This window comes from Lonchura striata, chromosome 10 (genome assembly GCF_046129695.1).
Source record: "Lonchura striata isolate bLonStr1 chromosome 10, bLonStr1.mat, whole genome shotgun sequence".
Classification (NCBI taxonomy): Eukaryota; Metazoa; Chordata; class Aves; order Passeriformes; family Estrildidae; genus Lonchura; species Lonchura striata.
Genome location: NC_134612.1, coordinates 26,388,851 through 26,402,889, shown reverse-complemented (window position 1 = coordinate 26,402,889; position 14,039 = coordinate 26,388,851). Strand labels below are relative to the sequence as shown.

General features: G+C 49.9%; 1 protein-coding gene across 2 annotated transcripts in view; it reads left to right on the top strand.

Moving 5' to 3' along the window:
- The first annotated feature begins 5,576 nt into the window (after nt 1-5,576).
- Nucleotides 5,577-14,039, top strand: part of MME (membrane metalloendopeptidase) — a 32,398-nt gene continuing 23,935 nt past the window's right edge. The window contains exons 1-3 of one of the 2 annotated variants that reach the window (XM_077785764.1): nt 5,577-5,675; nt 9,124-9,293; nt 10,531-10,566. In XM_077785764.1, coding sequence (XP_077641890.1) covers nt 9,134-9,293; nt 10,531-10,566 — 196 coding nt within the window. In that variant the 5' untranslated portion in view covers nt 5,577-5,675; nt 9,124-9,133. Of the gene's footprint in view, nt 5,676-8,786; nt 8,914-9,123; nt 9,294-10,530; nt 10,567-14,039 lie in introns of those variants that run through there. The other variant, XM_077785765.1, reaches the window with a different exon arrangement.

Here is a 14,039-nt window from a genome sequence, read left to right as displayed (position 1 = left end):
TCCATTTTCCATACTGTACTTGTGCCATACAAGCCTTGTACTTTGTCATTTGAGATTAAAAAAGACCAGAAAGAGACATTAAAGTCATGGACTTGATTCAAATGATCTCATGGACAGGGCTGTGGAGCCAGCTAATCTGTGACATTGAAACACAACCTATTTTTCTTGCTGACTACTTGCTTATGTCATTTGGGTGGTGAAAAGAAACTCTCATCCAGGATGCCAGCAGCAAGAAAGAACAGAAAAATGGGACTTATTTGCCACTGGCCAGGCAAGGTGCCACTACCCACCACTTTGTCAAGTTATGGCTGATAGTTTTCCAGTGGCCTAGACGTTACTAACGAATATTTTTAATCTGTCATCCTCAATTTAAACGTTTCTTTCCTCTCTTTTGAATAACTTCTTGAGTGTAACTGCACTCCAGACTCCAGCAGCCAGCCTGTGGTGCTGTGTGTTTTTATCAGCCTGTGGTGCTGTGTGTTTTTATCAGCCTGTGGTGCTGTGTGTTTATCAGCCTGTGGTGCTGTGTGTTTATCAGCCTGGCAGTCCATCAGGGGCTCGCTGTTGTAACAGACTATGACAAAAAACAATCACAGCCCTGGGCAGGGATAACCTGATTAGTACCAGCCTGGGCATCCTTGCAGCCTGCTGAGGGAACATGCCCTTCAGGGCCAGTCCTCCAGGGAGCTCCTGTCTGCTGCTGAGCTGGGGTGAGCTGCAGCCCCTGCCCCTGAGCACCATCCAGCCCTGCCAGGGACCCCAGCCCGTGGGCACTGCCAGGGGCAGAATTCCCAAGGGCTCCATCCCCTGCAGCCCCTGAGCACCACCTGGCCCTGCCAGGGACCTGAGCTCGGGGGCACTGCCAGGGGCAGAATTCCCAAGGGCTCCATCCCCGGCAGCCCCTGAGCACGATCCAGCCCTGCCAGGGACCCCAGCCCGTGGGCACTGCCAGGGGCAGAATTCCCAAGGGCTCCATCCCCTGCAGCCCCTGAGCACGATCCAGCCCTGCCAGGGACCCGAGCTCGGGGGCACTGCCAGGGGCAGAATTCCCAAGGGCTCCATCCCCTGCAGCCCCTGAGCACGATCCAGCCCTGCCAGGGACCCGAGCTCGGGGGCACTGCCAGGGGCAGAATTCCCAAGGGCTCCATCCCCTGCAGCCCCTGAGCACGATCCAGCCCTGCCAGGGACCCGAGCTCGGGGGCACTGCCAGGGGCAGAATTCCCAAGGGCTCAGCAGTGCTGTGTGGGCTGGGGGCTCCATCCCCTGCAGCCCCCACCCGGGCACCCCAGCATTTCCCAGCTGGTGAATTCCCAGTGATTCCCCTGGGAATGCAGCCCAGAGTCCCAGGGTTGGGCTCGCAGGGCTGGGGAGCCTCTGCTGCGGCTGCCCAGGGCTCTAGAGCCAGGTTCAGAGAGCTGCTGGAGACAAGGCTGGAGTTCACTCCTTGGCTTCTGTGTGCCCGTAGCAGGTCCTGCTCCAGTTCTTGCTGCAGGAAAGGCCTCTCTGTGCTTGTGCTCTTTTTCCCCCAGAGCTGTGGTGTTGAAGTTAACCAGGGAAGTGTGACTGAGCCTTCACATCTGTATCAGCACTGCCTGGGAAACCTGTGGTTAACAGACCTCAGCTCTCTCCTCTCCTTTTCTTCTGTGTTTACACCATTATCACTTTTCACGCCATCTGCATGTGGCACTTTCAGATCCCCTGGTTTTGTCCACTGCTGTCCCAGGAACATGTAACACATGGTGCAGATTCAGGACCCCAAAGAGCCTGATAGCCAGAGCTAACTGCAGCCATGTGTGTGGCTCTTAGGCAAGCTCAGAGCCAGCCAAAACAAAAGAAAACAAACACCAACAAACAAACAAACAAACAAAACATGGGGGTGGGATTAAAAAAAAAAAAAAAAAGAGAAAAAAGCTTTTCAGCCAAGTGTTTTATCAGGCTTGCAAACACCTGCACATCACTTGCACAGCAAAGCCTGTCGCCTAACAAAGACAGAGCTTTGTAATACGATACAATTAGACCTGAATAATTTAGGCATTGAAAGAAATATTTTGAGACCAAGACTGTTTGCTTTCCTGAATGAGATATTACCCAGGCTTGGATTCATTACAAACCTACTGAGAAATTAAACCAGAACGAAATGAGGAAATGCTCAGTGTGGTAATACTTTACCACCTAAATTCTCAGAGTCCAGCTGCATTGAACATGCATGGGGCTAAGGAGGGAAGGCAGGAGGTTCCCCATTTTCCTCTCCTCTGGCAGAGGACGTGATGGGGAAGGGATCAGCAGGGTTGAGGCGGGTGGTCAGGCTCACAAGGCAGCATCCACATTGTTTGTTCCTTGAACCCTGGCTTTGCTGCTTTGAAAAGTGTGCTTTTCCAAGAGGAAATACATACAAGTGTCAACAATGTTGTTTCACAGTCGTGTAAATGAGTCCTAATGTCACCCAGGGGTCATGTGGGGAATGAGGTCATGCTGTGGCCATTTGGACCAACAGGAGAACACAATATTGAATGGTCACTGGCTTTTCTTGACTTATGAGAAATTCCAGTTGAGCTATTGGGATACAGTTCATTTTCCTGAAGGCTGGACAGTGAATCCATTTTTGTATGCTGTTCTGAACTACTTGTGGGCACAGATTTTGGAGCAGCTTCCTTCCCTAGCCAGATTTTTAAGGGATACTACCAGTATTGCTATCTCTTCTCAAATCAGCAGTGAGCAGAAATTTTGTTTGTCAAGGATACAGATTTAACAACAGTGTGCTCTTCCATATTAACTCCCTTTTCTTCATTTTCCGACTCTAAATGCTATGTTGAGTGTTATTTGGTTTATACATTTACTGTGTATTTGTTTCAACCTGGTTGTTGTCCACCAGAAGTCTAGAGAACAATGTGGGCAGCAGTGCCAGACCCCTCCAAACTTGTGCCTAAAGGATGAAGCTGCAGACTCTTCCTCCTCCTCCTCACTGCAAGCAGCAAGATCAGAGCAGCACACCTCAGCAAGGTGCTAAGGAAAAACTATTTACTCTTATCCTAAATTCAAAGATCCCATTGTTTCTTTCAATTGTGGGGTGCACCTTCTGTTGTAGGTTTGCCTTTTTGTTTCTTATCTAGGTGAAATCCCAGCCCTAGCAGAGGAGGGTAAGGGACACAAACACGTGGTGTTGAAGGGAATCAATCCAAGGGTCACCTGCTCCTTGGTCATCCTGGCACTGGGGCTTACCCTGAGGAATCTGCAGCATGTCCACGAGCAGGATGAAGCTGTAGGTCTGTCATGCCTGTAATGATGGCTTGGAAAAGCCCTCTAAGACTTTTCCATTCCTCCAGCACTGCCGAGGCCACGCTGACCGTGTCCCCAGGTTCCACATCCACAGAGCTTTTCAATCCCTCCAGGGATGGGGACTCCACCACTGCCTGGGCAGCTGGGCCAGGGCTGGGCAAGTATTTCTGGGAAGAAATTCTCTCTAATATGCAAACTAAAGCTCTCCTGGCAGAACTTGAGGCCATTTCCTTTTGTCCTATCACTTGTTATCTGGGAGGAGACCCCACCTCACAGTTGTCTCCCACTGCAAACCTCCATGGCACAGCAGCAGAGAGAACATTCTCCTCAAGAAGCAGATCACACTGCTGACTGGCTGGGAGCTTTCCCCAGGAAAGGCCCAAACAAGAATCTCAGTGACTGCTCACACATCACAGCTCCCACAGCCTGTGCCACCAGCATCTGCTCTCTCTTTCCAAGCACAAGGGAGGAAACACTCTCACTGCCTGGCAGGTATATTAGACCTCTGTGGGCAATTTACAGGCTGCCAGACGAGTTTCTTCCTTTTCTCTCTCTTTGTGGTTAATTAGGCAGTTCTACTTTTTTTTTGTTCACCTAGAATTTTTGAAACAAGTCTTTTTTTAGTTCACGCGTCACTCTGCACTTCCCAAGCTTTGTTGCAGTGAAGGCTGTGCAATAGGCACCTGGTCACAAAATCACATGTATTTTTAATGCCTCCTCCATTCTTACATCACTTGGTGAAATTTGCTGTTGTTTAAGGCATTGGGTAATGACAGGAGTGACCTGCAGGAGCACATGGCTTGTCCCAGGAATCAGACTGGAGCTCTGTAAGAATTGCTGCAGGAAAGGGTGAACATGAGACATTCACAATAATTTGAAGACTGATCCTGAAAGGATATAATCAGTATTTCCCCCACTCCTCTCTGTAAGAAAATGCAGTATATTTTGTTCTCTAGACCTTTTTTTTTTTTCTTGCCCGTTTTTGATGCTTGTATTGCTTTTATGGTGAATAAAATCTCCTTCTTTAGAAGTTCATTTTGGAAAAGTGCTTCATTTGTACAGCTAATGCTCATCTTCTGCTCTTGATTGTATCTGCCCTGCACATCACTCGCTGGTCAGTTCCATAAAGAAATGGGGATTCAGTTTCCACCTTTCTTGGTAGGAGGAAGTTACTCCTCTCAAGCCACAGACATTTTAATGTGTGTAGCTGGTAATGAAATATTTCAGAAATTCCTGCCATGTCTGCCTCAGAGGTAATAAGCCTCTAAAGGAACGCAGCAGAAAGCAGTGTGGTGTCTGGTTTGAATGAGAGGAATGACTGCAACTCACATTGCTGCTGTTGATGTTTGTCAGTCTCTCAGTAAGAATGAAAGTTAATGAAAATGAAACTTTGTAAGAATGAAACAAATATATTTCGATACTCAGGTGTCTGAGAAATCTTTTGGCAGAGCTCAGGGCTGCCTCTCCGTGCGGGAAGTCACAGCTACCTCCCTCCCGAGGAGAAGCCACTCGGTGAATGAGGATGTAAGACCCTGCAGAGCGTGTGTGACTGCACGAATTTGACAAAGGCGATGCGTGTGCATGGAAGCCGGCACCGAGGCGCAGACATGCAGCCGCTAACCCTCCCCGTGCGTGCCCTGCCTCCCGAGCCGCCCGGGAGCAGCGGGAGCCCGCGGGCAGGTGCAGGGGCCGCTCCTCGGGCACGGCCTCCGCGCCCCGCCCGGCGCCGCCGCTGCCCCGACCGGGGCGGCTGGGCGGGAGCGCAGCGCTCCGCGCCCGGGGGCGCTTCTCGGTTTGTTTCCTGCCCCAGCCCGTTCTCATGACCGCGGAGAGGAAGAAGCCTTCAGGTCAGCCGGGGAACTGCTCGCCCGGCGGACAAGGGCTGCTTTGAGCGGCGGCGGGCGCGGGCAGCGGGCAGCGCCCGGGCTCGGCTGTCCCGGCGATGCGGGCGGCCCGCGGCCCCGCCGCTGCCCGCGGCCGCTGAGCCCCGCCGGCGGCTGCCCGGCACGGCCCCGCCAGCCTGAGCCGAGCCCGAGCCCGACCCGAGCCCCAGCCCGAGCCTGAGCCCGAGCCCCATCCCCAGCCCGAGCCCCAGCCCGAACCCCATCCCCAGCCCGAGCCCCATCCCCAGCCCGAGCCCCATCCCCAGCCCTGCCCCAGCCCCAGCCCCTTCCCCAGCCCCATCCCCATCCCCAGCCCTGCCCCAGCCCTGCCCCATCCCCAGCCCCAGCCCCAGCCCTGCCCCAGCCGAGCCCGAGCCGCAGCCGCAGCCGGCGCCGCCTCCCCCGGGCCCCGCGGGCGCGGACCCGCCGGCTCGGGGCGTCCCCGCCGCCTCCGCCCGGCGCCGCCCGGGGATGAGCGAGGCGGCCCCGCGGCCGGAGCCCTGCGAGCACCAGCGGGTGAGTGCGGGACGGGGCTGCGGGAGCGGGGCGGCACGGCCGGGCGGACGGGCGGGCGGACGGACGGACGGACGGACGGACGGGGCCCCGCGCGGCTCCCCAAGCCGGGAGCTGCCAGCCGGCAGCGGTGCTCCCGAGCCGGGACGCTGGCTCTGGGGCCGGCTCACCCTCGGGCCGGGCTCGGCCGGGGGTCGCACCCCGGGAGCAGCGCCCTGAGCCACCCTCGGGAGACCGGGACCGGCCCGGGCAGCGGCTGCGGCTGAGCCGAGCGCCCTCCCCGCCCAGGGCGGCCCGGCCCGGCCTTAGGCGCCTCCCCGGGGGCCGGAGCCGCGCTCGGATGGCTCTGGGGATGTGCCGGGCTCTGGGGATGTGCCGGGCTCTGGGGATGTACACCGCTCCGGAGATGTGCCCGGCTCCGGGATATGCCCGGCTCCGGGGATGTGCCCAGCTCCGAGTCTGTGCCGGGTTCTGGGGACGTGCCCAGCTTCGGGGATGTGCCCGGCTCCGGGGATGTGCCCGGCTCCGAGATGTGCCGGGCTCCGGAGACGTGCCCGGCTCCGGGATATGCCGGGCTCCGGAGACGTGCCTAGATCCAGGTCTGTGCCGGGTTCTGGGGACGTGCCCAGCTCCGGGGATGTGCCCGGCTCCGGAGATGTGCCCGGCTCCAGGATGTGCCCGGCTCCGGGATGTGCCGGGTTCTGGGGACGTGCCCGGCTCCGGAGATGTGCCGGGTTCTGGGGACGTGCCCGGCTCCGGAGATGTGCCCGGCTCCGGGGACGTGCCCGGCTCCGGAGATGTGCCGGGTTCTGGGGACGTGCCCAGCTCCGTGTGGCAGAAGAGGTGCAGCCTCTGCAGGCTGCCCGGCGATGCCCCTGGCACTGCCTGGCTGGCACGGGACAGTACCTTTTGAAAGGTACTGTCAAAAGGGACACGGGACAGGCTGCACCAGTTAATGAAAACATTGTAAAGTATTCCCGTAGTGTGCTACATTTTCTGTGGAGGCGACGCTGGGAACCAAATAAGCAATAAACCGATTTTAACAAACCCATCCCAAAAGCTAATGCGTTCATTAACTCCTAGTGACATCTAGATCAGGGTCAGTCGAAACATCATCAGCTCTCTGTGGTGTCTAAGCTCAGGTAGGCACAGCAGAGGGGATCACATAAGCACCAGGAGAAGTGTAAGAAAATCACAATACCGAGGCTTATCTGCTTAAATTATTCCTACAGTTTCGCTGTGCTTGCAGTAGCACATAAAGCAACTTTTACCTGGTGGTCGTTAATGCAGATGGGTTCAACTCTCTGAATAACTAGAAGTAAAAACTAGTCAGCACGAGGAGCTCTCCTGCAGGAACAGAAAGATTTGCTCGCTTGGAAAAACTTAGCTGATTGCGAAGAACATATTTACACATGAAAGGTGCAGTGTTTCCTGCTGCTCAACGGAACTGTATTTTCAGTGCTCAGAGTCACCACCGGAGTCAGGAGATAAGCATTATTGCTTCAATGAGGCTGCAAGTACTCAGAGGATTCTGGAGACTCGGCAGCGTTTTGTCCATACAAAGAACATTTTTTTTGCTGCTTAATATGACTGGAAGTGAGAAGGAGATAATGGTTAATCTGCTTTTCTATTACCTATGAACTTCTAGCTCATAGTTAATGCAGGGCAGACTTCTCACTCCTTTGCATGTTCCAGTGGGATTTCAGTCCTGTGCCTCAGACACCACTGGCTCATTTGACCAAAAATCCTGTTCTTCAGAGAAAAACAGCAGCTCATGAGGCACGTGAAAGTAGTTGTGCTGGTCCCTGTAGGTGCAGAAGGACAGAGGCTGGGCAGACCTCAGGGATCCAGCCTCCTGAGCCACGGAAGAGCCGCAGTTCTGGCACTGCCAGTCACCTCCTGCAGCTTGGTGTCCCAGGAGCAGTGACAGAAGGGAGGACAGAAATAAAATGTGTTCTTGTTTGTGTAGAGGAACAGCATGAGAATGTCCAGTGAGCCACCGAGACAGGTGTTGGTAAACACCTGGAACATGAAATCTCTCTTACTCACATCTGTAGAATGGGGTTATTGGACATTTTTAGTTTATTAATAAACATACACTTTAGGAACCTGTTTTTGCGGCAGAGGAGCCTCATTCTTGGGGAGGTGGACATCAGAGGAAGGAAGAGATTATTGGAAACTAAGGAATGTGAATCAAGCAGAAAACTAAGGAAAATAATCAGGCAGGAGGTCCAGGAAAAGCAAAGACTGGAGATCTGAGAGTTTGCAGCAGTTTGAGAAGAGTTTGAGTTGGGATGAACACAAAGCAGCAATACAGCTAAGGCAGTTTAAAATAATGAAGCTCCGAGTCTTAGACTTGACTGGATACAGAGCCTGAGAAGGGTCCCTCACTTCTGGGACTCATGGGGAGAGGGAGAGGGTGTAAGGAAGGTTGACTTTTGTGTGAGGGGTCTGGTGAATGTAGTGTTCCCATTATTTATCCCGGTGAAATTCTCATATTCTTTCCCATTGAAAGGAAAGGGTGTGTACTGCCTGTGGATGTAAAGAGCTCCAGAAGACTCTGGCAGGGATTTTCATTGTGAAATACTGAGCAATACATTGCTGTGCATGTAGGGATTGGAATCTCAGCTGGAGGAGGAAAGTCTGGCCCTGGGTAAGCAGGAGCAGGTGAAGGGAGAGCACAGAGCTGCCACCAGCAGCACTTCAAATGTGGCTCAGTTACCTCAGAAGAGCAGCAGGAAGAGGATCTGCACACCTGCTGCAAGAGCTGCACGAGTGAGTGAGCTCGCTGCCAGCAGCATTGCGTGACTCCAGTGTGCAGTGCTCTAACCTCCAAAGACAGGCCTGCTCGCAGGGCTTTAAAAATTGCTGCGAAGACTCACTGTCTTCAGTGTCAGCTTGACAGGCTCCCAGCAGAGCCTGAGTTTTTTCTATTTTTAGAGCCAGCTGTAAAGCTGTAGTCAAGAACTGCTTACATAATATTTTAGAAGTGACAGCGAAGCACAATGGCATATTTTGACCTTTGGCATTAGATAAGTAATTGGCAGGTTAAGTTAATTTTTATTCAAGCAAAGAGACTCGCTTTTGAACTCCTGTACCTTCACACAAGATTAAACCTCACGGGTGCATTTTAAAATAGGTTTTGGTTTGCTGGCCTTCCTTTTCTGTGCGGTGTGAAGGCAGCTCCTCCACGTGAAGGAACTCCACTCTTCTGCTCTCCATCCATGACACGAAGTGCGTGGTACGTGTGTGTGAGACTCTTTTGAGTGTGTGTGTGTGCACGGGCCTGGCAGAGGGCAGGATTCTTCATTTCCTGGCTGACAGCCCAGCAGTATTACAAACAATTGGAAAACTCACCTAGGAATCACCTTTGTTGCTGTGCAGTTGAGGACTGGTTTCGAGCCTGTGACTCAGGGTAAGCGCTCAGTGGATATTCCCTTTTCCATTGCAGACGCTGGGTTATGGGCAAGTCAGAAAGCCAGATGGATATAACTGAAATGAATACTCCCAAACCAAAGAAGAAACTGGGATGGAGTGGCCTGGAAATAGGGCTGGCTGTGGTGGTGGTGCTGCTGGCCATCGTGGCCATCACCATGATCGTCCTGTACGCCACGTACGACGGTGAGTACGGGGCTGGCTGGGTGCACGGGCACTGGGAAGGGGCTGGGAGCCTGGCTGAAATGCAAAGTTAAAATGTAAAGCTGAACTCTACAGTTAAAATGTAAAGCTGAAAAGCTGAACTGTAAAGCTGAAATGAAAAGTTGAAATGTAAAGCTGAAATGCAAAGCTGAACTGTAAAGCTGAAATGTAAAGCTGAAATACAAAGCTGCAATGTAAAGCTGCATCTGCATGTCTTGTTGCTGGAAAAACTCAGAATCTGCAGCTTTCCAACTGGGACTCGGTAAATTCGTTTGTTCTTGCAAAGTTGTGGTAAACACAAACCATCTGTGTGTTCTGACTTAGGAATACTTCTGTTTGTAATTAATGCCTCAGTAAGCAAAGATCCCAACAAACGACAACATTGCTGAAGAAAACCAAACTCCAGGGCTTCCTTTGTGTTCCTGAAGATGTATGAAATTCCTGTTTTTTCCTTTTTCAGGCTGTTGCAGCAAGGACTCTCAGTGAGTGTAGTCATCCTGAGAGGGCTTTGTGCTTCAGTAGCCAGAGCAAAATAATTTCATTCAGGGGGAAATACATTGGTAATTTTTGGAAAAGATAATACAGAGAAGCTAAAATTTCCATCTAGGGGCAAACTAGAACTTTTCCTTATAGTGGGAATTAAGTGCTTTTTTAAATTTTGAAATACTTAATAGTTTTGTTTAAGCTTTTTACTGAAGTATAGTTCAATTATGGGATGGAAAAATGCCATTATGGGGAAAAAAAGTTTTATTTTCAAAGTCTCAAAAGGAAATATTTTTATATTCCTGAATCCTGTATTTTGTTCAGAAGACTTCAGAGTGAATGTCTCAGAATTTTCATATAATTCCTTGAAAATCCTTTTGTCATTGTAAAGTATTGCTAAATTCAAACTGGCTTTGTCATTCTGTCCAGTCCTTGAGCTATTTTTCTCTAAATTGCTTCTTTGTTATAAAAATAGTATTTTGCCCACCTCCATTTTCCTCTGATGACTACAAAAATTCCACATGATGAGTGACTAGCACTGAATGACCCTAAAGGGTTGAAGATGATGCTATTTTTAGAGCCTGATCCTATAAATATTCCCTTACTGACTGTAAGGTGTCCATTCGTATTAACTTACTGTACAGTGCAACTAAATTGACCATCAATGGAAAGATTGTAGATTTTATTATATTGAGATTGAGTAAAGAATTAAGAATATGATTGTATTCTCTTTTAGATGGGGTTTGCAAGACACCAGACTGTATCAAATCAGGTAAGAATGAAATATACGTATGTTTTAAATTAATTTATGTGGTTTTAAACAAAATTACTACCATGGAATTCTCCCATCTAACTGCAGACAAGTATGGCACATGACTGTGGGTCTGTTACCCCACATGATTTTCCTAGCATAGTGATTCTGCAAAAGGAAACTCCTGAGCTATGATGCTGTCAATCCCACGAAGCATCCTCCGTGCCCAGTTCTGCATGTTCCAGTGGGACAAGCTGCTCACCCTTCAGCAGCAGGTGCAGTTTTAAGGAGTCCCAGGTGCACAGCACCCGTGGAGCTCCCAAGGGTGCTGCTCCATCACACCTCTGAGACTCGCAGGTACAGCAGGAGCAGCCCAGGAGAGTCAGGGTTACTGGTTTCCCTGCTCCAGGGGCTGCTGGTTTCAGGTCTTGCTTTGGCAGCTGGTGGCTGCTCACACACCAGTCCTGCAGGGACAGCCCAGGGCAGCCCCTCAGCCCAGAGCTGCAGAGTGCACGGGCCAGGTAGAAGGTTCATTTCAGGTGGCCATCCCTGTCTCTTCATTCCACTTCCAAGGTGTTCTTCTCCCAGCAGGAAAGCTCGTGCTGTGGTTTGGAAAATGAGCTGGTTATTAGTTCCCTAGCAGATTGGTTTTGATCTCTGATGATGCTCATTTTCAGCTGCATACACATTGCTGCAAGGGAGTTCAGACAGACTGTGTGATGATGAATGAACGCCAAAAGGAAAAGCAGGAAAAGTTTGGAGAAATGAGGCACAGTGTAGCAAGAAGAGCCTAAAGTAATTATTTAGAATAATTTTGCTCTTTTATGCTTCTGTTAAATGCTTTAAGAGCATTTAACCACTGGAAAGGGATAAGGTGAAGATACTGACAGAATTGATTGTTCATTTGAGAGAAGAGCTGCAAATAAATGACCAGAAGAAAAAAAATGTAGTAAAATAAATAATGAACAAATACTGAAGAAAAAATGTAATGAGAATTCATTGGTTCTACCCAGGGTAAATCCCAGTAACTCATGGCACTGTTATCCATGGATTTGTGAGGCCACTGCAGTGTAGCACAGGAAGATACAATACAATTTGTACATTTGAGCATTTTTTGGATAAGCTGACACACTCTGATGACTTGCCTGAGCTCAGGCAGCACAGCCTGATGGAACAGAGGATTTTGGTCTCTGATTCTTACCTAGGTAAGCATATTGTTTTGCTCCTGAATCCTCCCCAGGTCACTGGTTGCTTTGCCAGCTTATATTACTTTATTTGTAAGCTATTAAAGCAACAACTGACAATCGAGAGTACTACAATAGGATTAATCATTACAAGTAACTGATACGAAGTTCTGCATTCTTGGTGCCAGGTAGGAACTGAGTAAACAAGTGACAGCAGGAGCAAAGCCAAACACTGGTTTGTCACAGCAACACTGAGCACTGATGAAGAGTACACTGTGTATTACCTGTGTTTGTATAGGTATAAATTCACCCGGATCAGAGATAAAATAATAAAACATTCATAACATAATCACATTCCCATGGTATCAGCCAATTAACGAATGGTTATCTTGGGGCTCAGGTGCAAGTAATGCTCTTGAGGAGAGTGTTCTGCATGGTCATTCTTACTGTATGTACTTCACATGCAGCCCAAAATGAAAGACCACAGTTGCTACAGCTGAGCTTTTCTGGTATTTTTGCAGAATTTAGGCTTTAAGTTCTGGTAAAAATTGGATAGCTGATCCTGGCTGGCCTTGCTAGCTGCTCCTTGGAGCAGGATTGCTAAGAGAGATGATTATTTCTGTGTGGCACGAGCAGGCACAGAGCATTACCCGGGTGCTGACTCCAGGCAGAGCAACCCAGCTGCACAGTTCAGGCCAGGTGTGATGTTACACTGCTAATGATCCTCAGGTTTAAGCAAGACGTGGATTTCTCCTGGCTCTTGTTGTGAGGTTTGTCCCAAAGTGACAAGTCAGTGGGTACGGGCCATCTTGTCTTGGTGTCAGAAGATGTTTCTGTCCTACTGCTACTGTTGGGCAGGGCTGGGGTGTCCACTCCTGGCTAGGAAAGTCCTGTGCTGCTGGACTGACACATGCCAAGGTCACCCAAGGGACCTGAAGCCCTTCAGGTGCTGCCCCAGTCTGGCAGAGACATCAGAGAATACCCTTGACCCAGGAGATGTTAGGAATAGTTACAGCTTTCCTCTTTCACAGCAACTAGGTGGAGTTAGGACAGGAATAAACTGCAGCATTCAAAACACTCCCCTTCCCCTACCTGAAACAGGGCAAAACAGACAGAAACCAGCACCAGAGCTTCCACAATCCCAGAGCACCTGGGGCTGCAGCCAGTGTCACACTTAGCAAAAGCACTGAATTTCAGTCTCTGGCTGTTGGTGTGACCCTGTGTCCCTTCAAATAGAAGTCACCCTGAAGCCATCAGCTTCAGAAGGGAAACCATCAGCTAGGAGGCTTTGCACCTATTTCCACAGTGGGTTTTATGTTACAGAAGAAGTCTGAGGTTGAAAATGCACCTGTCTGTGGCTATTTCCATCTTGCAGGCACTGGAACATTGTAAAATCATCAGATGTTGGCCTAGAATGTAACACCCCTAAGCCAACAGAAAAATGGGGGCAGGCAAATCAACACAAACACCACAGACTGTCTCTCCATTTCCACCAGCACAAGAGACGTGGAAAATATTGAAAGTACTGGAAAAATAACTAAAAATATTTGACTTGTCCATGTGGAGGAATGAACACTTGAAATCACAAGCCTCATAATTTACTAAAAATAATGTCAGAAAAATGGGAAGAATATTTAGTATCCTGGGAAATTCAGAGGTATCCCTAGCTCTTGCCTGACTCCCAAGATCTCTCTTTTCTGTGAGACTCTGTTCTGGCATGCTGGTGGTAGAAGCAGTCTGGGTGGGATAGGAATAGTTATAGGGAGAAGCCCAGAGGGTTTATGGACAGCAGCTGGAAGCTGTCATCAGGGGATTGGATTTTACTGAGAATCCCTGGCACGGCTGGTCAGTGACTGGCCAGTCTTGGACAAGCCACTCCAGGGAGTCAACAGGATAGCAAGAGGCAGTATCAGTTCTAGAGTAAAATGTGGAGCAGGTCTGATAATGAGTGTAGCTTCCAGAAGGCAGTAATAGAAAAACCTTTCCTGTCAAGAACTGAAATAGTCCAACAAAATCAGTATTTTATTGAAATAGACAGGATAAAGTTGAGTCTAAATCATACTTAATTACCAAAATTACACTACAGTGGATACTTAACCTCTGCTATGTCTTGTGTTTTTAATGTCCCTTTTCACCACGTTTCAGTACAAAGAAGGGTAAGTGAAGGGTAAATGAAATATCCTACATTTTATTTAGAACTGAGTGACCACTCAGTTCTCAGGGAGCAGGAACATCTGTCGGTTTGCCACCAGTAAACAGAGCCAACTGGAAAGCGTGGCAGCTGTGGTCAGCACAGGAACAGTAATTCCT